This window comes from Oncorhynchus clarkii, chromosome 7 (genome assembly GCF_045791955.1).
Source record: "Oncorhynchus clarkii lewisi isolate Uvic-CL-2024 chromosome 7, UVic_Ocla_1.0, whole genome shotgun sequence".
In the NCBI taxonomy this organism is placed as follows: domain Eukaryota; kingdom Metazoa; phylum Chordata; class Actinopteri; order Salmoniformes; family Salmonidae; genus Oncorhynchus; species Oncorhynchus clarkii.
This window is the reverse complement of record NC_092153.1, coordinates 82,944,334-82,972,262: the sequence shown is the minus strand read 5'-3', so window position 1 is coordinate 82,972,262 and position 27,929 is coordinate 82,944,334. Positions and strand designations below refer to the sequence as shown.

At 47.0% G+C, this 27,929-nt stretch overlaps 2 protein-coding genes across 3 annotated transcripts in view; both read left to right on the top strand.

The window, feature by feature from the left end:
- Positions 1-181: 181 nt before the first annotated feature.
- On the top strand, positions 182-5,541 carry LOC139414486 (histamine receptor H1). Its single transcript, XM_071162397.1, has 4 exons — positions 182-303; positions 2,225-2,379; positions 2,942-3,030; positions 3,305-5,541. Exons 2-4 carry the CDS (start codon positions 2,333-2,335, stop codon positions 4,813-4,815), a joined length of 1,647 nt encoding a protein of 548 aa, XP_071018498.1. The 5' UTR covers positions 182-303; positions 2,225-2,332; the 3' UTR covers positions 4,816-5,541.
- Positions 5,542-6,350: 809 nt separating this feature from the next.
- Positions 6,351-27,929, top strand: part of LOC139413916 (ATG7 autophagy related 7 homolog (S. cerevisiae)) — a 127,331-nt gene continuing 105,752 nt past the window's right edge. Inside the window, exons 1-9 of one of the 2 annotated variants that reach the window (XM_071161774.1) lie at positions 6,351-7,297; positions 8,154-8,358; positions 8,745-8,799; positions 11,466-11,583; positions 11,846-11,923; positions 12,242-12,358; positions 14,448-14,594; positions 24,350-24,438; positions 25,460-25,587. In XM_071161774.1, the coding sequence (XP_071017875.1) occupies positions 8,193-8,358; positions 8,745-8,799; positions 11,466-11,583; positions 11,846-11,923; positions 12,242-12,358; positions 14,448-14,594; positions 24,350-24,438; positions 25,460-25,587 (898 nt within the window). In that variant the 5' untranslated portion in view covers positions 6,351-7,297; positions 8,154-8,192. The remainder of the gene's footprint in view (positions 7,298-8,153; positions 8,359-8,744; positions 8,800-11,465; positions 11,584-11,845; positions 11,924-12,241; positions 12,359-14,447; positions 14,595-24,349; positions 24,439-25,459; positions 25,588-27,929) is intronic. The other variant, XR_011634847.1, reaches the window with a different exon arrangement.

Here is a 27,929-nt window from a genome sequence, read left to right as displayed (position 1 = left end):
TCAGCGACTGTTGACGAAGAGGATATCTCAACAGAATATCGAAGGCTGTGATTATACTGTATAATCCTCTTCGTAAACAGTTGCTGAAGCAATAATGTAATAAAACGTAAGTAGAGTGTAGACCTTGAATGCGCCCTGCTCTCCGAGTCTAGATAAAGAAGGTGGGTGGGTGACTGCGTGCGTCCGTCCGTCCGCAAAGGGCAATGTTCTCACACTGCCTGCCGCTGCTGGGAACACGCGCCAACCGTCCTATTTCACAAATCTAAAGGTTTCACATTTTATTCAAGATTTTCCAACTTCGAGGTGAGTAAAACAGTATTTAAACATGTTTTTATTTTATTTTTTATATATATATAGTTATTGCTGGTAATGTATGCCTATTTAACATAAAACTAGACTCTCAACATGAAAGTAATACAAAATGAAAGAAAAAGTTCAAAGTTTGCGATACCTGTCAGTGGATCATGCTGCTCTTTTGTGTATTCCACAGGCGGCATTTAATCAGTTTGGGATTCCTGGTAATAAATAATGAAAATTCACAACATGTAATTGCTTAGGATATAGGCTACTATCATGAGAATGATCGAATACCATTTTATTTCATGTTTTTTTTTAAATCATATCATACCCAGCTAACACACATTCTGAGAACAATATGTTTCCTAGAGCTTGGTGGGAGAGTGGTTGTCCTATGGTTATTTTGCATACAACCTTCCAACAACGTTCTGGAAATGGTGCAGAATAGTTGCTTGGCTTTGGTACATTTCTCAGCATATATTTAAGGAACTTTACAAAATAACGTTACTTTCTTGGCATTTCATTACTCTTAACAGAACGTTTCCCATAAGTTCAAACAGGGTTAAGTTTTCAACAAAAAAAAAACGTGTTCATGGTTCTAGGAATGTTCTCCAACTGGTTTGACATTGGGATTGTTTTCAAAACGTTCAGAGAACGTTAAGAAACAATGTTCTCCTGTGGGAATTTCAATACTTCGGCATAATGATTCCACCAGGTTCCCTCATGGTTCTATTTAAAATAATGTTCTCAGTACGTTCAGAAAACGTTAGTAATGTTCAAGAAAACGTTTTAAGAGTGTTATTGAAATACACACATTCCGGTCTCAGCATCAACACATCTGTGTTCAGGTGTGTTGGCCACAACAGCTAATTGCCCACACCTGATCTCAATCTTATTGAGTGTTTGTTTCGTTTGAATAGACTAAAATTAACAGCTTTGTAAAACAAAAGCAAAAAAATACATGTCATTCTAGCTCCATCCTAGTGGCGCAGTGGACAAATTCCATGGCTAGAGAATCGAAGATCATAGGTTTAAATCTCACTGACGCTGTGCCACAACAAAAAATAAATATGTATGCATGATTAATGCCAAAACAAATACATTTCTATGTGTCCTATCTTTCACCTAACCTAGCAGTGATATTAAAATCCTTATTGAAACATTCAGTGAAAGTTTTTTAAGGAAGTTATTCAAAAAACCTTGATTCTGAAATCAGAATGTTAATAAAACCTCCAGGGAAACTTTCGGGGAACCATAGTAAAACGTTCTCAGAACCGCCCTGGAACCATATTAAAACGTTCTCAGAACCTCCCTGGAACCATAGTAAAACGTTCTCAGAACCTCCCTGGAACCATATTAAAACGTTCTCAGAACCTCCCTGGAACCATAGTAAAACGTTCTCAGAACCTCCCTGGAACCACAGTAAAACGTTCTCAGAACCTCCCTGGAACCATAGTAAAACGTTCTCAGAACCTCCCTGGAACCACAGTAAAACGTTCTCAGAACGTTTTGACCTTGTAGGTACAGCACTGGCTGCTGGGGGTATTGACTCAGGGAGGATACAGTACTGGCTGATGGGGGTATTGACTCAGGGAGGATACAGTACTGGCTGATGGGGGTATTGACTCAGGGAGGATACAGTACTGGCTGATGGGGGTATTGACTCAGGGAGGATACAGCACTGGCTGATGGGTGTATTGACTCAGGGAGGATACAGCACTGGCTGATGGGGGTATTGACTCAGGGAGGATACAGTGCTGGCTGATGGGGGTATTGACTCAGGGAGGATACAGTACTGGCTGATGGGGGTATTGACTCAGGGAGGATGCAGCACTGGCTGATGGGGGTATTGACTCAGGGAAGATACATGGATACAGATTGCTGTGATTACTCCTGATGTTTCCAACACTTCTGACATCATGTGAAGGGATCAAGAGAGGATGAAGAGGAGGAGGGGTGACATGCACATCCTACAGATCACCGGTTCTTCACAAAAAGAATACTTAGATAAAGAAGTCATCTAGAGACGAGCACCATGATGGAGTCTATTCAGTCTACACCTGATGTCTTCACCACAGACAGGTAGTGCAGCCAACACTTTGTGTGTCTAATGAAATTCTACAAAACATTAAGGACACCTCTCTCCCCTACATGGACTCTACAAGTTGTCAAGCGTTCCACAGGGATGCTGGCCCATGTTGACTGTAAATGCCTTCCACTGTGGGTCATTCTTGATACACATGGGAAACCGTTGAGCATGAAAAACCCCAGCAGCGTTGCAGTTCTTGACACAAACCGGTGCTCCTGGCACCTACTACTAATACCCCGTTCAAAGGCACTTAAATATTTTGTCTTGCCTATTCACCCTCTGAATGGCACACATACACAATCCATGTCTCAATTGTCTCAAGGCTTAAAAATCCTTCTTTAACCATGTCTCCTCCCCTTCATCTACACTGGTTGAAGTGGATTGAACAGGTGACATCAGTAAGGGATCATAGTTTTCGACCTGGTCAGTCTGTCATGGAAAGAGCAGGTGTTCTTAATGGTTTCTGCAGTGTTTGTTGTCTTGGCTGTCAACACCATTCGTGTATTAAACATATTGCATTGGGAGCAATGGGAGTGTTTTTCTTTTCTTCCACAGCATCTCGAGAGAACCATACCATGAGACCCAACAGTCACCATCCAACTCAACCATACAGCATCACTACAGCTTCCACAATACCCTACTAGGTGTGTGTGTGTGTGTGTTGAGAAAGGCACCATTTGGGTCTAAGCTATAGACAATTAAGTATCTCTATGCACTCATCTATCACTCCAGTGTTAATTAGCTAAATTGTAATTACTTCGCTACTATTGGCCTATTTATTGCCTTACCTCCTCACTCCATTTGCACACACTTGTATATAGACTTTTTCCTATTGTGTTATTGACTGTACGTTTGTTTATTCCTGGTTAAATAAAGGTGAAATAAATAAATAAAACAAATCTATCCTATCTACCCTAGGTGTCTTCCTGGGCTTCCTGTCCCTGCTCACCGTCGTCATGAACATCCTGGTACTCTACGCTGTGAAGAAAGAGCGGACCCTCCACACGGTGGGCAACCTCTACATCGTCAGCCTCTCCGTGGCGGATCTCATCGTCGGGGCCACCGTCATGCCCCTCAACCTGGTGTATCTGCTGGAGGACGAGTGGAGGCTGGGGAGGGTCGTCTGTCAGTTCTGGCTCATCATGGATTACGTAGCCAGCACAGCCTCCATCTTTAGTCTGTTTATACTATGTCTGGATCGGTATCGGTCCGTTCACGAGCCGCTGAGGTACCTGAAGTACCGAACCAGAAGGAGAGCTAGTGTTATGATCTCAGGGGCCTGGTTGTTGTCTACGACGTGGATTATTCCTATTCTAGGGTGGAGGTCGTTTGCTACTGTCGATCTTAAACCGGAAATGGAGAATAAGTGTGACACTGATTTCCGGTTTGTCACGTGGTTTAAGGTTTTAACTTCCGTGTTTAACTTCCACCTTCCGTCTCTGTTGATGCTGTGTTTCTACTCACGCATCTACATGGCTGTGAGGAGGCACTTCAGAGAGAGGGAAAAGATTATCAATCCTACAGATTCCACGGCGGAAAACCGTATCGGACACAAAGTCCAAACAGGAAATAGACCCTGCGAGTCTTCTAACGAGGAAAATAAGGGAAACGACTGTGACTTTGATCAGTACACTTTAGACCAGCTGTACAACTCAACAGATACGGCTGAAAACGACGACGCATCCAGGGAACCCAAGTCTGAGAAAGACGCTCACTCCAGTCATTCACTGCTCAGAATGACAAAACGTCTGAGGACGACTGTAAAGGGCAAAAGAAAGAGCATCTCTTTGTCTTTTCAGGAGAAGAATTCAGACTCAGAGACCCCTTTGAACCTGTCAACGTTTCCTCTCCGCTTCACACACACCGACGACAACAACGCGCAGGGACTGTACGTATCCGTGAGCGACATAGCCGCGCCGCTAAACTCTGCGGCTGGCGTTTGCGAGATAACCCAGATAGCTGACGTGCAGAGATACACCACCATGTTGTACAACGATTTCACCCAGTCTCTGAATTCACCCCCGTCACCATGGCCCCATAATTCACCCCCGTCACCATGGCCCCAGGAGGACTCGGAGCCCGACGATGGTGCTAACCCGGACGCTGTAGCCGACGCTGTGACTCTAAAGCAGACCTGGCAGAAGTTCTGTGCCCAGTCCAGGCAGCGTATCCAGAGCCTTCAGGTCCGTAAGGAGCACAAAGCGGCCAAGCAGCTGGGCTGTATTATAGCTGGGTTCATGACGTGTTGGATCCCATACTTCATAGTCTTTATGGTCATGGCTTTCTGCCAAACCTGTGTACATCACGACCTACATATGTTCACGATATGGCTTGGGTATATAAACTCTACCTTGAACCCGTTCATATACCCCCTCTGCAATGAGAATTTCAAAAGGGTGTTCAAAAAGATTTTACACATTCATTTGTGATGAAAGGTTTTCTGAACAGTGTCTTGATTGGCAGGTAGCCCTTTAAGATATGTTATCGTCGCTGTTTTAAACTTCGGTGTGCTTGCATGTTTTGAGTAACTTCAATTTTGGTACCTTAACTGTGTATAGTTTTGTAAATATAATGCTTATTTATTGTAGGCCTAAGTATTTCTGTATCAAACCCAAACATCATCCTTCTCACTCAACAAACCATGCATTCCAGTCTTCATGGAGTCTTGTCTGACTTTTTATTTTAGTCAGTCGTGTCTGTAATTTCCAATAAAAGAGATCCCCTTTTTCAATACAATCTGGTTCAAGTTCAAACCTTAATTGTCAATTTTCTGTGAAAACGGAAATGTGTCTTATCTCAAACCGCAACCAACCATGCACTCCAGTCTTCATGGAGTCTTGTCTGACTTTTTATTTTAGTCAGTCGTGTCTGTAATTTCCAATAAAAGAGATCCCCTTTTCAATACAATCTGGTTCAAGTTCAAACCTTAATTGTCAATTTTCTGTGAAAACGGAAATGTGTCTTATCTCAAACCGCAACCAACCATGCACTCCAGTCTTCGTGGAGTCTTGTCTGACTTTTAACATTTATTTTAGTCGTTCGTGTCTGTAATTTCCAATGAAAGTGTCTGAACTGGGGTGGTTTGTTATGGATGAGTAGCCTACGCAACTGTTACACTGTACTTCCCTTACCAAAAATATTTATACAAAAAGACATATACATCTCAAAGTGTTTCAGTGATTTGTCTTGATTTGAGGGGCCGCCAGTGTAGACTAAACCTTACTGCTGTTTACCACAGTGTGAGCACTGAGTTACACGGCAACATGATATGTTTACATTCTACAATAAAAAAAAAAACAGCTTTTTAACATTTACTAAATACATTTACTCACATTTAATAATGTGTTGGCCACATCCTGAGTTGAGGTCATGCAAAACCACCATAATTATTGTTATTTTCACTTTGGCCTGAATAATCTGGGTAAATACATTATTGGGGATTAAAAATACCAAATATGGCCAAATATGTGAATAGCTGGACTACAGAGAATTACCTCCGAAGGCTATACTGACAAACATCCAGACATTTACAACGATTTTCTAGTGTATTGCAATCAGCTATTCCTCTCCGGTGGAACCAAAACACATGACTCACAAACTGTCCCAATTCACTTCCTAACCCTTCACGGTGAGCTGATCTGTAAGGTGTTGGCTATTTGGTGGAAGCTCCACTACTACACTGTTTATACCTATCCACTGTTCAGAACTAGGGTTAGGGACAATAAACTAGAGACAGGTCAGGGGCCCCTACTGATGTCCATTGGCCCTTGTCCATCTAACTTCTATGCACATAAGTGGTGGCATGAAATTGGACACAGAAATACTGATGCATCTACATTGTAGCTGGACCCAATGGAATACTGCTAGTTTATCTTTACATGTCACAGTGAAGTGAATACTCTAATACGATTAGAAGCTAAAGTGGGCTGTGGCAAGTTGGGTTGGTGCTGCATGGAAAATCTGCCTGGTGCAGTACCAGCCTAGCCTGGTTGGTTTAACTCAACCAATTAAATAACCAATGAAGTTGAGTGCATGGAATGTGGCTCAACACGAAAATCCTCATTTGACATGCCTTCTAGAGCATGCTTTTCCCTACAGAAGACACATGCGACTATGTCCCCTTCTTTTTGGCCTGTTTGAAGGACTATCCGTCAACTTACTTCCTGGTGCTTTTTTGTTTGTTCATTAATTAGTTAGATAGTTGGGTTGTTATTAACTCGGCATTATTGCTAACTAGCAAAAAAACAAACACTGATAGTTTTATTGGCTCATCCGGGCAGCAGAGTAGTAACGTCGAGATGAGGAGTGGAGCCTACAAGTTTCTGTCCGTTTTTTCTTGTCTCATTGTTTGCGGTTTCATGTTCATGTTTTGGTTTTTCGTTTTTTACTCCATGGTACTTGCGCCATAATTTACAACTGGAATGTATTATTATTATTTTTTTACAGTTAGCTAGCTATTTAGCACAGACAGCTAGCTAAATTCGCTAACGTTAAGATTTACCAAGTCGACATTGGCGATTTTGTCCCCCCCCACGAAGCAACACACACTGACAAGTTGTAGCCAGTAAAAAGATTGAGTCCGAATTTACTTGGCTACATAACAATCAACAGAAAGAGACAAATGTAGCAACTGAACGGCTAGTTAGCTAACGGCTAATTGGTGTATTTGGGTTAGCGAACGGCTAACCATCTAGCTAGCTAACGGTTAACTGGGCTATTTGGGTTAGCGATCGGCTAACCATCTAGTTAGCTAACGTCTAACTGATGTATTTGGGTTAGCGAACGGCGAACTAACGGCTAACCAGCTAGTTAGCGAACGGCTACATAGCAACAACATTTTGCACGTACCCATAGTGCATTGCGGCAACGACAGATCACATGATCTGAATAAGGAAGCGAGGTGTATTTGGGGTAAGTGTATCACGGGTAAAACAAATCAAATGTAAACGCACTTCTCCCAGTGTTCAACAGCTGTATGTAACTAAATGACATATCCTTTGGCTCAGTTAAACTTGTCGTGTTTATGTGCATGACAGGAGCCTTGTAAAATCGACTCCACCGTGGAAGGTGGAACAGCGTGACTACTCTAGTACTGTAGTTAACTAGCTAGCTGTTGTCATGTAGACTAGTCATGCAGGAAACCACAGCTGGCTGCTGTAATCGTGTTATTGAAACAGAAGATATAATACAATCAGATAATTCATATCTCCCAGGCAGCTGAGTATACAAACTGCCAGATCTCGTGTGTGTGTGTGTGTGTGTGTGTGTGTGTGTGTGTGTGTGTGTGTGTGTGTGTGTGTGTGTGTGTGTGTGAGGGAGGAGAATAGACGTATAAGTTGTGAATTGAATAGTGTTGCCACATGACAGTTAGCTAGCTAGGAACAACTCCCTAACAACACTGCTGAAAAGCTCCTTTTGGCACTCTGCCAGCACACCCAGAGTCACACAACAATACATGATTTAACATGTTTAACTAGCTATACACTCCCAACATCTCCAGTAAATAACAGTTGGAAAACTTTTGTAGGAGATGACCCATATGGAGTCCAGTTGTTAATCGACGTGCTAAAAATCATGTAAAGTAGCAATATCAGTTCCTTAATTTGTTTCCTGTCATGAACAATTTGACTTCTCTCTGCTTTCTTTCTTCTCTCTCTTTTCCTCTTATTTTAATTTCTCCTCTTCTCCAAACATCTCACGCCCCCCCCCCCCCCCCCTCCTCATCTCTTATACCCCCCCCACCCCTTCTATCATGTCTTTTATATAGAGTGTATCTGAGCATCAAGGAACAGGATCGGTGATAGAGATGGCTTCTGTGCCCGTAGACAAAGACAGTGCGGATCAAAAGCTGCAGTTTGCTCCCTTCTCCAGTGCCTTAGAGGCAGGCTTCTGGCACCAGCTCACTCAGAAGAAACTCAACGATTACCGACTGGATGAAAGCCCCAAGAATATCAAAGGCTACTACTACAATGGTGCGTAATGAAACAATGAGGAACATTCTTGGAGCTTTTGGGTGACGGTCTCTCTTGACTTGGTTCTTCAATGTTGACAGCTGTCACATGTAAAATGGAGAGAGATATACATCGGCTAGACTAATATTATATATTTTCATACTAGTAAGAAATAATTACAAAAGAATATCCAAGGGTACATACTACTACAATGGTGACTTTCTACCTATAGGCTACCTATACAATGACATTTTATAGGCCTAACAAACCTGGCTATATGTGACTGTCTTGACTTAGTTCAGTCACAAGTCAAATGGCGACTACTTGTGAGGCACAATTGTGTGGGTTTGCAAAAAGTATAGTTTTTGATACCTGTGACTGATTTGTGTCTATTGTCTTTGAACTAGGCGATCCGGTCGGCCTCCCCACTCGCCTGACTTTGGAGTTTAGTGCATTTGAGGCGTAAGTATTTATTTATTTATTTATTTCACCTTTATTTAACCAGGTAGGCTAGTTGAGAACACCTTTATTTAACCAGGTAGGCTAGTTGAGAACACCTTTATTTAACCAGGTAGGCTAGTTGAGAACACCTTTATTTAACCAGGTCGGCTAGTTGAGAACACCTTTATTTAACCAGGTCGGCTAGTTGAGAACACCTTTATTTAACCAGGTCGGCTAGTTGAGAACACCTTTATTTAACCAGGTAGGCTAGTTGAGAACACCTTTATTTAACCAGGTAGGCTAGTTGAGAACACCTTTATTTAACCAGGTAGGCTAGTTGAGAACACCTTTATTTAACCAGGTAGGCCAGTTGAGAACACCTTTATTTAACCAGGTAGGCTAGTTGAGAACACCTTTATTTAACCAGGTAGGCTAGTTGAGAACACCTTTATTTAACCAGGTAGGCTAGTTGAGAACACCTTTATTTAACCAGGTAGGCTAGTTGAGAACACCTTTATTTAACCAGGTAGGCTAGTTGAGAACACCTTTATTTAACCAGGTAGGCCAGTTGAGAACACCTTTATTTAACCAGGTAGGCTAGTTGAGAACACCTTTATTTAACCAGGTAGGCTAGTTGAGAACACCTTTATTTAACCAGGTAGGCTAGTTGAGAACACCTTTATTTAACCAGGTAGGCTAGTTGAGAACACCTTTATTTAACCAGGTAGGCTAGTTGAGAACACCTTTATTTAACCAGGTAGGCTAGTTGAGAACACCTTTATTTAACCAGGTAGGCTAGTTGAGAACACCTTTATTTAACCAGGTAGGCTAGTTGAGAACACCTTTATTTAACCAGGTCGGCTAGTTGAGAACACCTTTATTTAACCAGGTAGGCTAGTTGAGAACACCTTTATTTAACCAGGTAGGCTAGTTGAGAACACCTTTATTTAACCAGGTCGGCTAGTTGAGAACACCTTTATTTAACCAGGTAGGCTAGTTGAGAACACCTTTATTTAACCAGGTAGGCCAGTTGAGAACACCTTTATTTAACCAGGTAGGCTAGTTGAGAACAACTTCTCATTTGCAACTGCGACCTGGCCAAGATAAAGCATAGCAGTGTGGACAAGAGTTACACATGGAGTAAACAATTAACAAGTCAATAACACAGTAGAAAAAAGGGGAGTCTATATACAATGTGTGCAAAAGGCATGAGGAGGTAGGCGAATAATTACAATTTTGCAGATTACACTGGAGTGATAAATGATCAGATGGTCATGTACAGGTAGAGATACTGGTGTGCAAAAAAGCAGAAAAGTAAATAAATATAAACAGTATGGGGATGAGGTAGGTAAATTGGGTGGGCTATTTACCGATAGACTATGTACAGCTGCAGCGATCGGTTAGCTGCTCAGATAGCAGATGTTTAAAGTTGGTGAGGGAGATAAGTCTCCAACTTCAACGATTTTTGCAATTCGTTCCAGTCACAGGCAGCAGAGAACTGGAAAGAAAGGCGGCCAAATGAGGTGTTGGCTTTAGGGATGATCAGTGAGATACACCTGCTGGAGCGCGTGCTACGGGTGGGTGTTGCCATCGTGACCAGTGAACTGAGATAAGGCGGAGCTTTACCTAGCATGGACTTGTAGATGACCTGGAGCCAGTGGGTCTGGCGACGGATATGTAGCGAGGGCCAGCCGACTAGAGCATACAGGTCACAGTGGTGGGTGGTATAAGGTGCTTTAGTAACAAAACGGATGGCACTGTGATAAACTGCATCCAGTTTGCTTAGTAGAGTATTGGAAGCCATTTTGTAGATGACATCGCCAAAGTCGAGGATCGGTAGGATAGTCAGTTTTACTAGGGTAAGTTTGGCGGCGTGAGTGAAGGAGGCTTTGTTGCGGAATAGAAAGCCGACTCTAGATTTGATTTTAGATTGGAGATGTTTGATATGAGTCTGGAAGGAGAGTTTACAGTCTAGCCAGACACCTAGGTACTTATAGATGTCCACATATTCTAGGTCGGAACCATCCAGGGTGGTGATGCTAGTCGGGCGTGCTGGTGCAGGCAGCGAACGGTTGAAAAGCATGCATTTGGTTTTACTAGCGTTTAAGAGCAGTTGGAGGCCACGGAAGGAGTGTTGTATGGCATTGAAGCTCGTTTGAAGGTTAGATAGCACAGTGTCCAACCTTTTTAGTTCCAGACAGAACCCTTTTTAGTTCCAGACAGAACCCTTTTTAGTTCCAGACAGAACCCTTTGTAGTTCCAGACAGAACCCTTTGTAGTTCCAGACAGAACCCTTTGTAGTTCCAGACAGAACCCTTTATAGTTCCAGACAGAACCCTTTGTAGTTCCAGACAGAACCCTTTGTAGTTCCAGACAGAACCCTTTGTAGTTCCAGACAGAACCCTTTGTAGTTCCAGACAGAACCCTTTGTAGTTCCAGACAGAACCCTTTGTAGTTCCAGACAGAACCCTTTGTAGTTCCAGACAGAACCCTTTGTAGTTCCAGACAGAACCCTTTGTAGTTCCAGACAGAACCCTTTGTAGTTCCAGACAGAACCCTTTTTGTTTTTCTCAGATTGTAGATATCGCTCCCTTTGACTGGTACAGTACGTCTTCTATATCTCTAGTGAGGGCTAACAAATGGAATATGGGATGTGTTCATCGTGTCGCTCCTGATCCATTGTGTAGGGATGGCCCCAGTCCAGCCCGCTGCTGTCCCGTCACAGGGACCCTGTACAACACCAACACACTAGAGGCCTTTAAGACCTCAGACAAAAAAGCACTGCTGGAACAACAGGCCACGGAGGTAAGGCCCATTGATAAACATGTAAACATATATCACATACGTAGAAATACACTACATCTGTCCACGGTGAGACCCAATTATCTATATCTAAACATATATTCTACCTACATATATTCTATCGCCCCCTCAAGGAGCATAGGCTATTGAGAGATATTCTTACTACATGAGGCCATCTTGTAATTGTGTTCAATATGTTAGCTTGTTATGTAGTATTGTTCAGGAAATATCTCATGTTTTCAGTTCCCCTTCTTGTCCTTGCCAGATTTGGGATTCCATAAAGTCTGGTGATGCTCTCAAGGACCCATCCCTCCTCTGCAAATTCCTTTTGCTGACTTATGCAGTGCGTAAAACATGGTTTTGTATAAGTTTATAATATAGTTTAATTACTTTTACACTTGGTACTGCTCATTGCATTTAAGTGTTATTTCTGTCTCTCTGTCTCTTTCGGTCTTTCTGTCTCTCTTTTTCTGTCTGTCTCTCTCCCTCTGTCTCTCTCTCTCTCTTTCTGTCTCTCTCTGTCTCTCTCTTTTTCTGTCTGTCTCTCTCTCCCTCTCTCCCTCTCCCTCTGTCTCTCTCTTTTTCTGTCTGTCTCTCTCTCCCTCTCTCTCTCTTTCTGCCTCTCTCTATCTCTCTCCCTCTGTCTCTCTCCCTCTGCCAGGACCTGAAGAAGTACCACTTCTACTACTGGTTCTGTTTCCCAGCTCTCTGTTTCTCTGAGGGAATTAAGATCCTCAAGGAGCCGGCTACGTTAGATCAAGTCTTCTCCTCTAAACAGGTACCCACAGTTTATACATAGATTAGAGGATGTACATTGGACCACACTAAAGTAGGTTACTGAGTGTTGTGTTGTGGGTGTGTGTGAGTCAACCAGAGCATCGCTAGAGTATGTGTGTTTGCGTGGGTGTGTGTGAACAGGATCTCTGCTTATCACCTGCCTCTTGACCCACAATAATCTGGAATGTTCTGGGGAGTCAACTTTACGACTGTAAAAGTCAAACATAGAACACAGACAGTAGGGGAACACAGACAGTAGGGGAATACAGACAGTAGGGGAATACAGACAATTGGGGAACACAGACAGTAGGGGAACACAGACAGTAGGGGAACACAGACAGTAGGGGAACACAGACAGTAGGGGAACACAGACAGTAGGGGAACACAGACAGTAGGGGAACACAGACAGTAGGGGAACACAGACAGTAGGGGAACACAGACAGTAGGGGAACACAGACAGTAGGGGAACACAGACAGTAGGGGAACACAGACAGTAGGGGAACACAGACAGTAGGGGAACACAGACTGTTGGGGAACACAGACTGTTGGGGAACACAGACTGTTGGGGAACACAGACTGTTGGGGAACACAGACTGTTGGGGAACACAGACAGTAGGGGAACACAGACAGTAGGGGAACACAGACAGTAGGGGAACACAGACAGTAGGGGAACACAGACAGTAGGGGAACACAGACAGTAGGGGAACACAGACTGTTGGGGAACACAGACTGTTGGGGAACACAGACTGTTGGGGAACACAGACTGTTGGGGAACACAGACTGTTGGGGAACACAGAGTCAGTCTGGGCTGAACCAGGTTTCCAAGGTGACTGTCACATATGTGGGGAAGGACTGGGACTAGGGTTGCAAAACTTTTGGAAGGAATAAGGAGGAAAACAGGATTTATGGAAAACCTAGGATTTTTTGTGAAAGTTGCAGGACTCTTGCAATCCTAGGAAAGACTATACAGACAGTCTGGGGTGAAATGTAGGTTCGGTTGGGGTATGGATGTTACGGTGACTGTATTACCTCCACACCGGCGGTCACAAGTCATGAAATCAGTCAAATTCCACGTGACCGTTTAGTCACGATAATTAGGCTTCTCCAAGCTCAGATGCTGCTGATGGTCATTAGTAGCCTGCCAAACGTGCTGACTGCCTGGTACTCCGCACTCTATTGTCCCTCTAATCACTCTGACATCAATGCAAATGTCATGGAACATCTAATCAAACACTTCCATGAGATCATGTTGAGCAACGTTTCTATAGGCTATGAAATTGTGTGAGAAAACAGAGTGATGGCCTCTACTAAAAAGAGGAGTATCCAATCAGCTTTCTATAGGCTAGGCCTACTATATTTATTTCTCAACTTTCCTAATATAAGCAGGGGTTATAATGTGAAGAAATAACCTAATAGTTTATTAACATTTGTTGTGTCAGCCACATCTTCCCTCCAGACCTCAGCCTTACAGGCAGCCTATGACAGTGTGTTGACCTATACCCTGACCTATACCCTGTCTCTCCCCTCCAAACCTCAGCCTATGACAGTGTGTTGACCTATACCCTGACCTATACCCTGTCTCTCCCCTCCAGACCTCAGCCTATGGCAGTGTGTTGACCTATACCCTGACCTACACCCTGTCTTTCCCCTCCAGACCTCAGCCTATGACAGTGTGTTGACCTATACCCTGACCTATACCCTGTCTCTCCCCTCCAAACCTCAGCCTATGACAGTGTGTTGACCTATACCCTGACCTATACCCTGTCTCTCCCCTCCAGACCTCAGCCTATGGCAGTGTGTTGACCTATACCCTGACCTATACCCTGTCTCTCCCCTCCAGACCTCAGCCTATGACAGTGTGTTGACCTATACTCTGTCTCTCCCCTCCAGACCTCAGCCTATGACAGTGTGTTGACCTATATCCTGTCTCTTCCCTCCAGACCTCAGCCTATGACAGTGTGTTGACCTATACCCTGTCTCTTCCCTCCAGACCTCAGCCTATGACAGTGTGTTGACCTATATCCTGTCTCTTCCCTCCAGACCTCAGCCTATGACAGTGTGTTGACCTATACCCTGTCTCTCCCCTCCAGACCTCAGCCTTACAGGCAGCCTATGACAGTCTGTGCAGTGAAACAGGGACCTCAGCTGTTCCTTACTTCCTGATCAAGTACACAGGGGATACTGTCCAGGTGGCCCAGCTACGAGACTGGGACAGCTTCAACACTGATCTCAACAAGGTCAGTAGCGGCGTTGCGGGGCAAAGAGTTATGCTGATCAGAATGGCCCATTTTGTTGGGTCTGTAATGGGAGGAGGACTGTTCTTGTTTCTCTATTTCTATGTCATTATTAATCACATTTCCATCTACAGTTCCTATGCAGTAAAGTATACACAATTACCACAGCTGTGATGGAAACAGGAAACAGGAAGTTTCGCTGTCATTTTATAAATGTTTGTTCGACATGGGTGGGATCTTTTTGTGTCTGTAAAATTAATTATGGGAGAAATCGCCGGTGGAAACGCATTTATGTGCAAATATTGATCCACACATTTTTTATAAAAAAAAAATTATTTAATGATTATTTAACTAGACAAGTCAGTTATAAACTAATTCTTATTTACAATGACGGCCTACCCCGGCCAAACCCGGACAACGCTGGGCCGATTGTGTGCCGCCCTATGGGACTCCCAATCACGGCCGGATGTGATACAGACCGGAATCGAACCCGGGACTGTAGTGACACCTCTTGCACTGAGATGCAGTGCCTTAGACCCCTGCGCCACTCGGGGAGCCCTAACCATCATAGCCAATAACCATCATATCGCCGTAAAGTTGGATGATATGACGTGTGGTCCTCCCACTTGTCTGTAAAATTAATTAGCAGAGAAATGGCAGTGGAAACAACTTTATGCGCAAATATTGATATAATAACCATCATATTGAAGTAAACGTGTAGTCACGCGATCATATGACGTGTGGCCTCCCACTACGACTCGGGACATCATGCGGTTTATTAGGCTACAGATGAAATAAGTTTCGATGAACTTCCCAGGGTGGTGAAAGTGCACGGTGATGAGCTTGATGCTCCTCTTCCAGTAAATATCCAGGGTCTTATTCTGGTGACACGATGATAGATGCTTATTTTCCACCATAATTTGCAAATAAATTCATAAAAAAATCCTACAATGTGATTTTCTGGAATTTTTTTCTTCTCATTTTGTCTGTCATAGTTGAAGTGTACCTATGATGAAAATTACAGGCCTCTCTCATCTTTTTAAGTGGGAGAACTTGCACAATTGGTGGCTGACTAAATACTCTTTTGCCCGACTGTATATAGAGTGTTTTAAAGAGCCAGAACAGCTTCAGTGCGCCTTGGCAGCGCCTCGATTCTAGAAGAGTCTGGAACTCCTATTTTGTAGAGATGTGACACCGTTCTTCCACGAGAAATTCCATCATTTGCTGTTTTTGTTGATGGTGGTGGAAACCTCTGTCTCGGGCACCACTCCAGAATCTCCCATTAGTGTTCAATAGGGTTGTCATCCTGGAAGAGACCACTGGTGTCCTGTGGGATGGGGGGGCCTTGTCATCCTGGAAGAGACAGCTGGTGTCCTGTGGGATGGGGGGGGGAGCGTTGTCATCCTGGAAGAGACCACTGGTGTCCTGTGGATGGGGGGGGCGTTGTCATCCTGGAAGAGACCACTGGTGTCCTGTGGGATGGGGGGGGGAGCGTTGTCATCCTGGAAGAGACCACTGGTGTCCTGTGGATGGGAGGGCGTTGTCATCCTGGAAGAGACCACTGGTGTCCTGTGGATGGGGGGGCGTTGTCATCCTGGAAGAGACCACTGGTGCCCTGTGGGATGGGGGGGGGGCGTTGTCATCCTGGAAGAGACCACTGGTGTCCTGTGGATGGGGGGGGGCGTTGTCATCCTGGAAGAGACCACTGGTGTCCTGTGGATGGGGGGGCGTTGTCATCCTGGAAGAGACCACTGGTGCCCTGTGGGATGGGGGGGGGGAGCGTTGTCATCCTGGAAGAGACCACTGGTGCCCTGTGGGATGGGGGGGGGGGCGTTGTCATCCTGGAAGAGACCACTGGTGTCCTGTGGATGGGGGGGGCGTTGTCATCCTGGAAGAGACCACTGGTGTCCTGTGGATGGGGGGGCGTTGTCATCCTGGAAGAGACCACTGGTGTCCTGTGGATGGGGGGGCGTTGTCATCCTGGAAGAGACCACTGGTGCCCTGTGGTATGGGGGGGGCGTTGTCATCCTGGGAGAGACCACTATGCCCTGTGGGATGGGGGGGCGTTGTCATCCTGGAAGAGACCACTGGTGTCCTGTGGGATGGGGGGGGCCTTGTCATCCTGGAAGAGACCACTGGTGTCCTGTGGATGGGGGGACGTTGTCATCCTGGAAGAGACCACTGGTGTCCTGTGGGATGGGGGGGCGTTGTCATCCTGGAAGAGACCACTGGTGCCCTGTGGAATGGGGGGGGCGTTGTCATCCTGGGAGAGACCACTATGCCCTGTGGGATGGGGGGGCGTTGTCATCCTGGAAGAGACCACTGGTGTCCTGTGGGATGGGGGGGCCTTGTCATCCTGGAAGAGACCACTGGTGTCCTGTGGATGGGGGGACGTTGTCATCCTGGGAGAGACCACTGGTGTCCTGTGGGATGGGGGGGCCTTGTCATCCTGGGAGAGACCACTGGTGTCCTGTGGGATGGGGGGGCCTTGTCATCCTGGAAGAGACCACTGGTGTCCTGTGGGATGGGGGGTGCGTTGTCATCCTGGAAGAGACCACTCCCATCAGGATAGATCTGATTCGCCATAGGTTGAAGGCGATCACCCAGAATGGCCGTGTATTTATTGACGGTTTTGCCTGACGACTCACCGTGAACTTAATTCCACGACTCTATCGCTGCGTACATTCAGTCTGAGACTGCCGCCGATCCGTTTGTGTCACTTTTTCGAAATGAGGGGCGTTGTACAAAACATATTCATCAGCGATTTTTGAATCATCCCTTGAATTCAAAAATCTAACCAATCGAAGTTGATAACGTCATCATGTAGCTCCTCTGGCCCAACCAATCGGTTTCTGGGACCAATCAGAACGGTCAGAATGTGTTCGTATTCTAGGAATTTTTTGCCAGGAAGGGAGGCAAATCCAGCTACATGGTGGAGAACGTCAGTTGGCCAGAGCGATGTGGATGGGTAGCCAGGCTAGTTTACCTTGCCATCTAAGGGGTTGAGTGGGTAGCCAGGCTAGTTTACCTTGCCATCTAAGGGGTTGAGTGGACCTTGTGGGTAGCCAGGCGAGTTTACCTTGCCCTCTAAGGGGTTGAGTGGGTAGCCAGGCTAGTTTACCTTGCCCTCTAAGGGGTTGAGTGGGTAGCCAGGCTAGTTTACCTTGCCATCTAAGGGGTTGAGTGGGTAGCCAGGCTAGTTTACCTTGCCAGCAAAGGGGTTGAGTGGACCTTGTGGGTAGCCAGGCTAGTTTACCTTGCCCTCTAAGGGGTTGAGTGGGTAGCCAGGCTAGTTTACCTTGCCCTCTAAGGGGTTGAGTGGGTAGCCAGGCTAGTTTACCTTGCGATTTAAGGGTTTGAGTGGGTAGCCAGGCTAGTTTACCTTGCCCTTTAAGGGGTTGAGTGGGTAGCCAGGCTAGTTTACCTTGCCCTCTAAGGGGTTGAGTGGGTAGCCAGGCTAGTTTACCTTGCCCTCTAAGGGGTTGAGTGGGTAGCCAGGCTAGTTTACCTTGCGATTTAAGGGTTTGAGTGGGTAGCCAGGCTAGTTTACCTTGCCATCTAAGGGTTTGAGTGGGTAGCCAGGCTAGTTTACCTTGCCCTTTAAGGGGTTGAGTGGGTAGCCAGGCGAGTTTACCTTGCCCTCTAAGGGGTTGAGTGGGTAGCCAGGCTAGTTTACCTTGCCCTCTAAGGGGTTGAGTGGGTAGCCAGGCTAGTTTACCTTGCCCTCTAAGGGGTTGAGTGGGTAGCCAGGCTAGTTTACCTTGCCATCTAAGGGTTTGAGTGGGTAGCCAGGCTAGTTTACCTTGCCCTTTAAGGGGTTGAGTGGGTAGCCAGGCGAGTTTACCTTGCCCTCTAAGGGGTTGAGTGGGTAGCCAGGCTAGTTTACCTTGCCCTCTAAGGGGTTGAGTGGTTGCCAGGCTAGTTTACCTTGCCCTCTACGGGGTTGAGTGGGTAGCCAGGCTAGTTTACCTTGCCCTTTAAGGGGTTGAGTGGGTAGCCAGGCTAGTTGACCTTGCCCTCTAAGGGGTTGTGTCATGTATTGTCATGTTGTGTCTTGTTTCTGTCCTTTCCCTTCACCCTGTCTCCCTCTGCTGGTCGTTATTAGGTTACCTTTTCTCCCCCTCTTTCCCCCAGCTGTTCCTTGTCTCCTCCTAACTACCTCGTCACCCCTTTTCCCACCTGTTCCCCTTTTCCCTCTGATTAGTCCTCTATATCTCTCTCTGTTTTTGTTCCTGTCTTTGTCGGATTCTCGTTTGTGTTACTCATGCCTGAACCAGACTATCGTCGTGTTTGCTGCAACCTTGTCCTGTCCTGTCGGAATCTGCCTGTTCATCTAACCTTGTCCTGTCCTGTCGGAATCTGCCGGTCCATCTGAGCCTACGTGTGTTTCGTCATTAAAGTAACTCTGTTTTGTTAATTCGCTTTTGGGTCCTCATTCACGCACCATAACAGAAGAATCCGACCAAGAATGGACCCAGCGACTTCGGATCCTCTCCACTCTGCCGTCGAGATCCATGGAGCGATGCTAGGCAGACACGAGCAGGAATTGTCTGCTGCTCGACATGCCGTTGAGACCCTGGCCACCCAAGTCTCCAACCTCACAGAACAGGTTCACCATCTCCGCCTCGATCCACTGGCCACTTCCAGGGCTTTCGAATCTCCGGAGCCCAGAATCAATAACCCGCCGTGTTACTCTGGGGAGCCCACTGAATGCCGCTCGTTCCTCACCCAGTGTGATATTGTGTTTTCTCTCCAGCCCAACACTTACTCCAGGAGCACTGCTCGTGTCGCCTACGTCATATCTCTCCTTACTGGACGGGCTCGTGAGTGGGGCACGGCAATCTGGGAGGCAAGGGCTGAGTGTACGAACCAGTATCAGGACTTTAAGGAGGAGATGATACGGGTTTTTGATCGATCTGTTTTTGGGGAGGAGGCTTCCAGGGCCCTGTCTTCCCTATGTCAAGGTAATCGATCCATAACAGACTACTCTATTGAGTTTCGCACTCTTGCTGCCTCCAGTGGCTGGAACGAGCCGGCTTTGCTCGCTCGTTTTCTGGAGGGTCTCCGCGCAGAGGTAAAGGATGAGATTCTCTCCCGGGAGGTTCCTTCCAGCGTGGATTCCTTGATTGAACTCGCTATTCGCATTGAGCGACGGGTTGATCTTCGTCACCGAGCTCGTGGAAAGGAGCTCGCGTTCTCCGTTGCCCCCCTCTCCGCATCACTACCATCTTCCTCTGCCGGCTCGGGTGCTGAGCCTATGCAGCTGGGAGGTATCCACATCTCGACTAAGGAGAGGGAACGGAGAATCACCAACCGCCTCTGTCTCTATTGCGGTTCTGCTGGTCATTTTGTCACTTCATGTCCAGTAAAAGCCAGAGCTCATCAGTAAGCGGAGGGCTACTGGTGAGCGCTACTACTCCTGTCTCTCCTTCAAGATCCTGCACTACCTTGTCGGTCCATCTACGCTGGACCGGTTCGTCAGCTTCCTGCAGTGCCTTAATAGACTCTGGGGCGGAGGGCTGTTTTATGGACGAGACCTGGGCTCGGGAACATGACATTCCTCTCAGACAGTTAAGGGAGCCCACGGCCTTGTTCGCCTTGGATGGTAGTCCTCTCCCCAGGATTCAGCGTGAGACGCTACCTTTAACCCTCACTGTCTCTGGTAATCATAGCGAAACCATTTCTTTTTTAATTTTTCGTTCACCTTTTACACCTGTTGTTTTGGGCCATCCCTGGCTAGTTTGTCATAATCCTTCTATTAATTGGTCTAGTAATTCTATCCTCTCCTGGAACGTCTCTTGTCATGTGAAATGTTTAATGTCTGCTATCCCTCCTGTTTCCTCTGTCTCTTCTTCACAGGAGGAGCCTGGTGATTTGACAGGGGTGCCGGAGGAATATCACGATCTGCGCACGGTGTTCAGTCGGTCCAGGGCCACCTCTCTTCCTCCACACCGGTCGTATGATTGTAGTATTGATCTCCTTCCGGGAACCACTCCCCCCCGGGGTAGACTATACTCTCTGTCGGCTCCTGAACGTAAGGCTCTCGAAGATTATTTGTCTGTAGCTCTTGCCGCCGGTACCATAGTCCCCTCCTCCTCTCCCGCCGGAGCGGGGTTTTTTTTTGTTAAGAAGAAGGACGGGTCCCTGCGCCCCTGCATAGATTATCGAGGGCTGAATGACATAACAGTGAAGAATCGTTATCCGCTTCCTCTTATGTCTTCAGCCTTCGAGATCCTGCAGGGAGCCAGGTTTTTCACTAAGTTGGACCTTCGTAACGCTTACCATCTCGTGCGCATCAGGGAGGGGGACGAGTGGAAGACGGCGTTTAACACTCCGTTAGGGCACTTTGAATACCGGGTTCTTCCTTTCGGCCTCGCTAACGCTCCAGCTGTCTTTCAGGCATTAGTCAATGATGTCCTGAGAGACATGCTGAACATCTTTGTTTTCGTTTACCTTGACGATATCCTGATTTTTTCACCGTCACTCCAGATTCATGTTCAGCACGTTCGACGTGTCCTCCAGCGCCTTTTAGAGAATTGTCTTTTTGTGAAGGCTGAGAAGTGCACTTTTCATGCCTCCTCCGTCACATTTCTCGGTTCTGTTATTTCCGCTGAAGGCATTAAGATGGATCCCGCTAAGGTCCAGGCTGTCATTGATTGGCCCGTCCCTAAGTCACGCGTCGAGCTGCAGCGCTTTCTCGGCTTCGCGAACTTCTATCGTCGTTTCATCCGTAATTTCGGTCAGGTGGCAGCTCCTCTCACAGCCCTTACTTCTGTCAAGACGTGCTTTAAGTGGTCCGTTTCCGCCCAGGGAGCTTTTGATCTCCTCAAGAATCGTTTTACATCCGCTCCTATCCTTGTTACACCTGACGTCTCTAGACAGTTCGTGGTCGAGGTTGACGCGTCAGAGGTGGGCGTGGGAGCCATTCTTTCTCAGCGCTCCCTCTCTGACGACAAGGTCCACCCTTGCGCGTATTTTTCTCATCGCCTGTCGCCGTCGGAACGTAACTATGATGTGGGAAACCGCGAACTGCTCGCCATCCGCTTAGCCCTAGGCGAATGGCGACAGTGGTTGGAGGGGGCGACCGTTCCTTTTGTCGTTTGGACTGACCATAGGAACCTTGAGTACATCCGTTCTGCCAAACGACTTAATGCGCGTCAGGCGCGCTGGGCGCTGTTTTTCGCTCGTTTCGAGTTCGTGATTTCTTATCGTCCGGGCTCTAAGAACACCAAGCCTGATGCTTTATCTCGTCTCTTCAGTTCTTCAGTAGCCTCCACTGACCCCGAGGGGATTCTCCCTGAGGGGTGTGTTGTCGGGTTGACTGTCTGGGGAATTGAGAGGCAGGTAAAGCAAGCACTCACTCAAACTCCGTCGCCGCGCGCTTGTCCCAGGAACCTTCTTTTCGTTCCCGTTCCTACTCGTCTGGCCGTTCTTCAGTGGGCTCACTCTGCCAAGTTAGCCGGCCACCCTGGCGTTCGGGGTACGCTTGCTTCCATTCGCCAGCGTTTTTGGTGGCCCACCCGGGAGCATGACACGCGTCGCTTCGTGGCTGCTTGTTCGGTCTGCGCGCAGACTAAGTCCGGTAACTCCCCTCCTGCCGGCCGTCTCAGGCCGCTTCCCATTCCCTCTCGACCGTGGTCTCACATCGCCTTAGATTTTGTCACCGGACTGCCTTCGTCAGCGGGGAAGACTGTTATTCTTACGGTTGTCGACAGGTTCTCTAAGGCGGCTCATTTTATTCCCCTTGCTAAGCTTCCTTCTGCTAAAGAGACGGCACAAATCATCATCGAGAATGTTTTCAGAATTCATGGCCTTCCGTCAGACGTCGTTTCGGACAGAGGTCCGCAATTCACGTCTCAATTTTGGAGGGAGTTTTGCCGTTTGATTGGGGCTTCCGTCAGTCTCTCTTCCGGCTTTCACCCCCAGTCTAACGGTCAAGCAGAACGGGCCAATCAGACTATTGGTCGCATCTTACGCAGTCTTTCTTTTCGCAACCCTGCGTCTTGGTCAGAACAGCTCCCCTGGGCAGAATACGCCCACAACTCGCTTCCTTCGTCTGCGACCGGGCTATCTCCTTTTCAGAGTAGCCTCGGGTACCAGCCTCCGCTGTTCTCATCTCAGTTCGCCGAGTCCAGCGTTCCCTCCGCTCAGGCTTTTGTCCAACGTTGCGAGCGCACCTGGAAGAGGGTCAGGTCTGCACTTTGCCGTTATAGGGCGCAGACTGTGAGGGCTGCTAATAAGCATAGAACTAAGAGTCCTAGATATTGTCGCGGTCAGAGAGTTTGGCTCTCCACTCAGAACCTTCCCCTTAAGACCGCTTCTCGCAAGTTGACCCCGCGGTTCATTGGTCCGTTCCGTATTTCCCAGATCATCAATCCTGTCGCAGTTCGACTTCTTCTTCCGCGATATCTTCGTCGCGTCCACCCGGTCTTCCATGTCTCCTGTGTCAAGCCCGTTCTTCGCGCCCCCGCTCGTCTTTCCCCCCCCCCCCCCCCATCCTTGTCGAGGGCGCACCCATCTACAGGGTCCGTAGGATTTTGGACATGCGTCCTCGGGGCCGTGGTCATCAGTACCTAGTAGATTGGGAGGGGTACGGTCCTGAGGAGAGGAGTTGGGTTCCCTCTCGGGACGTGCTGGACCGTGCGCTGATCGATGATTTCCTCCGTTGCCGCCAGGTTTCCTCCTCGAGTGCGCCAGGAGGCGCTCGGTGAGTGGGGGGGTACTGTCATGTATTGTCATGTTGTGTCTTGTTTCTGTCCTTTCCCTTCACCCTGTCTCCCTCTGCTGGTCGTTATTAGGTTACCTTTTCTCCCCCTCTTTCCCCCAGCTGTTCCTTGTCTCCTCCTAACTACCTCGTCACCCCTTTTCCCACCTGTTCCCCTTTTCCCTCTGATTAGTCCTCTATATCTCTCTCTGTTTTTGTTCCTGTCTTTGTCGGATTCTCGTTTGTGTTACTCATGCCTGAACCAGACTATCGTCGTGTTTGCTGCAACCTTGTCCTGTCCTGTCGGAATCTGCCTGTTCATCTAACCTTGTCCTGTCCTGTCGGAATCTGCCGGTCCATCTGAGCCTACGTGTGTTTCGTCATTAAAGTAACTCTGTTTTGTTAATTCGCTTTTGGGTCCTCATTCACGCACCATAACAGGTTGTGGGTAGCCAGGCTAGTTTACCTTGCTCTCTAAGGGGTTGAGTGGAGCTAGTGGGTAGCCAGGCTAGTTTACCTTGCCCTTTAAGGGGTTGAGTGTGTAGCCAGGCTAGTTTACCTTGCCCTCTAAGGGGTTGAGTGGGTAGCCAGGCTAGTTTACCTTGCCCTCTACGGGGTTGAGTGGGTAGCCAGGCTAGTTTACCATGCTCTCTAAGGGGTTGAGTGGGTAGCCAGGCTATGTTACCTTGCCCTTTTTAAGGGGTTGAGTAGACCTAATTCATGCCGGGAAAATGCACCCCACACCATACCAGAGGTACCAGAACCCTCATTTACTGGTTTCCTTTATTTTGAATTTACCTGTACATACTCTTCTTTGCTCACTGTGGAGTAAGACTGGACTATCAATATGCCGATAAGGATGTCCTATATTGCTGGTTAGATTTAATGGCACAATAAACATTACACTGTGCGTGTGGGTGGGTGTTTTTTTTACATGTCTTGTCTTTACACTTTACTTCCTGGTTCATTCAGGTTAAGGTCACTGATGTTTCTTGGCCTCAATGAGACTTCCTGTTTTAAAGGTTAGGTCAAATATGCTTTGTTAATGTTGCAGGTAACCGTGGGTGTGTATGACCCCTGCACTCTGCCCCAGCATCCTGGATGGCCTCTGAGGAATCTGCTGTTTCTCCTAGCCAGCAAATGGTAAATAACGGAAGTTCCAATCATAACATCACCAATCACATCCCACACTACCGGGAGGGGATGAGTACACTTCCCTCCCCTGTATAACTAACAGGTTATTATAGAACACATCCCTCCCCTGTATATTCCACTAGTTATAACTAACAGGTTATTATAGAACACATCCCTCCCCTGTATATTCCAGTAGTTATAACTAACAGGTTATTATAGAACACATCCCTCCCCTGTATATTCCACTAGTTATAACTAACAGGTTATTATAGAACACATCCCTCCCCTGTATATTCCACTAGTTATAACTGACTAGCAGGTTATTATAGAACACATCCCTCCCCTGTATATTCCACTAGTTATAACTGACTAACAGGTTATTATAGAACACATCCCTCCCCTGTATATTCCACTAGTTATAACTAACAGGTTATTATAGAACACATCCCTCCCCTGTATATTCCACTAGTTATAACTGACTAACAGGTTATTATAGAACACATCCCTCCCCTGTATAATCCACTAGTTATAACTGACTAACAGGTTATTATAGAACACACCCCTCCCCCCTGTATATTCCACTAGTCATAACAGGTTATTATAGTCAGTTATATGTGGCTAATATTATATTAAGTTTTGAAATTGTTATCTGCTGTTTCTCATAACCAGCGAATGGTAAATCCCCACACTAGCTTACGTAAAGTGATACTGACAAGCACAGTGTGCGTGATCCTGTACCAGGAAGGGATGAGCACCAATCCGCCTCTATATTCCAGTACACCTCTCTCTTCCTTTCCCGTGCATGACTAAGCTGTTAGTAATAATTATTATTGTAAATGGTTAATATTAGCTAGATAAACGCTTGGCTGTGTTGCGAAGTTATGAGGTATGTTCCTACAAGGCGTTTTGACCTGTCCAGCATGTCAAGCTAATGTAAACACTATGAAATGGAGATATCTACGTGTTAGCATTTCTCTCTCTCTCTCTCTCTCTGTGTGTGTGTGTGTGTGTGTGTGTGTGTGTGTACCAGGGGCTCCCAACTAGATGTGGTGGAGGTGATCTGTTTCAGAGACAGGACTCTTCAGGGCAGTAGGAACATTCAGCACAGCATCGTGTTCCAGGTCAAACTACCGATCCCTGAGCAGTCTCTCAATGCAGGTAAACACACACACATCCCACCGTTCCCGCTCTGCGGAGCCACGGGGCTGAGAAAACATACAAAGCTTGGCCTTTTTATCTGGAGGACAGGAGAGAGCGAGGGATGGGGAGATGGGAACGAGGGAAGGGGAGATGGGAACGAGGGAAGGGGAGATGGGAACGAGGGAAGGGGAGATGGGAACGAGGGAAGGGGAGATGGGAAGGGGAGATGGGAAGGGGAGATGGGAAGGGGAGATGGGAACGAGGGAAGGGGAGATGGGAACGAGGGAAGGGGAGATGGGAACGAGGGAAGGGGAGATGGGAACGAGGGAAGGGGAGATGGGAACGAGGGAAGGGGAGATGGGAAGGGGAGATGGGAAGGGGAGATGGGGAGATGGGAACGAGGGAAGGGGAGATGGGAACGAGGGAAGGGGAGATGGGAACGAGGGAAGGGGAGATGGGAACGAGGGAAGGGGAGATGGGAAGGGGAGATGGGGATGGGGAGATGGGAACGAGGGATGGGGAGATGAGGGATGGGAACGAGGGATGGGGAGATGAGGGATGGGAACGAGGGATGGGGAGATGGGAACGAGGGAAGGGGAGATGGGAACGAGGGATGGGGAGATGGGAACGAGGGAAGTGGAGATGGGAACGAGGGCTGGGGAGATGGGAACGAGGGCTGGGGAGATGGGAACGAGGGCTGGGGAGATGGGAACGAGGGCTGGGGAGATGGGAACGAGGGCTGGGGAGATGGGAACGAGGAATGGGGGGATGGGGAGATGGAGATGGGAACGAGGGATGGGGAGATGGGAACGAGGGATGGGGAGATGGGAACGAGGGATGGGGAGATGGGAACCAGGGATGGGGAGATGGGAACCAGGGATGGGGAGATGGGAACCAGGGATGGGGAGATGGGAACGAGGGATGGGGAGATGGGAACGAGGGATGGGGGGATGGGGAGATGGAGATGGGAACGAGGGATGGGGATGGGGAGATGGGAACGAGGGATGGGGAGATGGGAACGAGGGATGGGAGATGAGGGATGGGTAAAGGAAGATGAGGGATGGGGAGATGAGACAGGGAGGCGAGGGAGACGAGAGCGAGGGATGGGGAGACGGGGGGGCGAGAGAGCGAGGGATGGAGAGACGGGGAGGCGAGAGCGAGGGATGGGGAGAGGAAGACGGGGGAGAGGGATTTAAATGTTAATGCGGAGACCACCACCTCTCCCTTGGTGGGGTTTGATCGGCTCAAGATCCCAAACGGTGCCCTATTCCCATCTTGATATAGTGCACCATTGTTGACCAAGGCTCTATGGGCCCTCTTCAAAAGTAGAACTCTACAGAGCCTTCAGAAAGTATTGACACCCCTTGACTTTTTCCACATTTTGTTGTGTTACTAGCCTGAATTTAAAATGGACTACATTTAGATTTTGTGTCACTGATCTTCACACAATACCCCATAATGTCAAAGTGGAATTATGTTTTTAGAAATGTTTACAAATTAATTAAAATTGAAAAGCTGAAATGTCTTGAGTCAATAAGTAGTCAACCCCTTTTGTTATGGTAAGCCTGAATATGTTCAGGAGTAAACATGTGCTTAACAAGTCACATAATAACTTGTGGTCAATCCTCAAGAGGCGGGTGAACAAACAAAAACTCACAAATTCTGACAAACTCCAAGCATTGATTACGCAAGAATGGGCTGCCATCAGTCAGGATGTGGCCCAGAAGTTAATTGACAGCATTCCAGGGCGGATTGCAGAGGTCTTGAAAAAGAAGGGTCAACATTGCACATTTTGACTCTTTGCATCAACTTAATGTAATTGTCAATAAAAGCCTTTGACATTTATGAAATGCTTGTAATTATACTTCAGTATTCCATAGTAACATTTTACATAAATATTTAAAAAAAAGCAGACATTGAATATCCCTTTGAGCATGGTGAAGTTATTAATGACACTTTGGAAGGTGTATCAATACACCCAGTCACTACAAAGATACAGGCGTCCTTTCTAACTCAGTTGCCGGAGAGGAAGGAAACCGCTCAGGAATTTCACCATGAGGCCAATGGTGACTTTAAAACAGTTACAGAGTTTAATGGCTGTGACAGGAGAAAACTGAGGATGGATCAACAACATTGAAGTTACTCCACAATTCCAACCTAAATGACAGAGTGGAAAGAAGTAAGACTGCACAGAATACAACATATTCCAAAACATGCATACTGTTTGCAATAAGACACCAAAGTAATCCTGCAAAAAAAATGTGACAAAGAAATTAACTTTATGTCCTGAATACAAAGTGTTATGTTTGAGGCAAATCCAACACAACACATTACTGAGCACCACTCTCCATATTTTCAAG

What these genes read in the sequence shown, in the direction of transcription:
- LOC139414486 (XM_071162397.1), top strand. Translation starts at nt 2,333, where the DNA reads ATGATGGAGTCTATTCAGTCTACACCTGATGTCTTCACCACAGACAG. An exon ending in GATGTCTTCACCACAGACAG is followed by an intron (nt 2,380 to 2,941) that starts GTAGTGCAGCCA and finishes TTTCTTCCACAG; the next exon opens with CATCTCGAGAGAACCATACC. An exon ending in CTTCCACAATACCCTACTAG is followed by an intron (nt 3,031 to 3,304) that starts GTGTGTGTGTGT and finishes TATCTACCCTAG; the next exon opens with GTGTCTTCCTGGGCTTCCTG.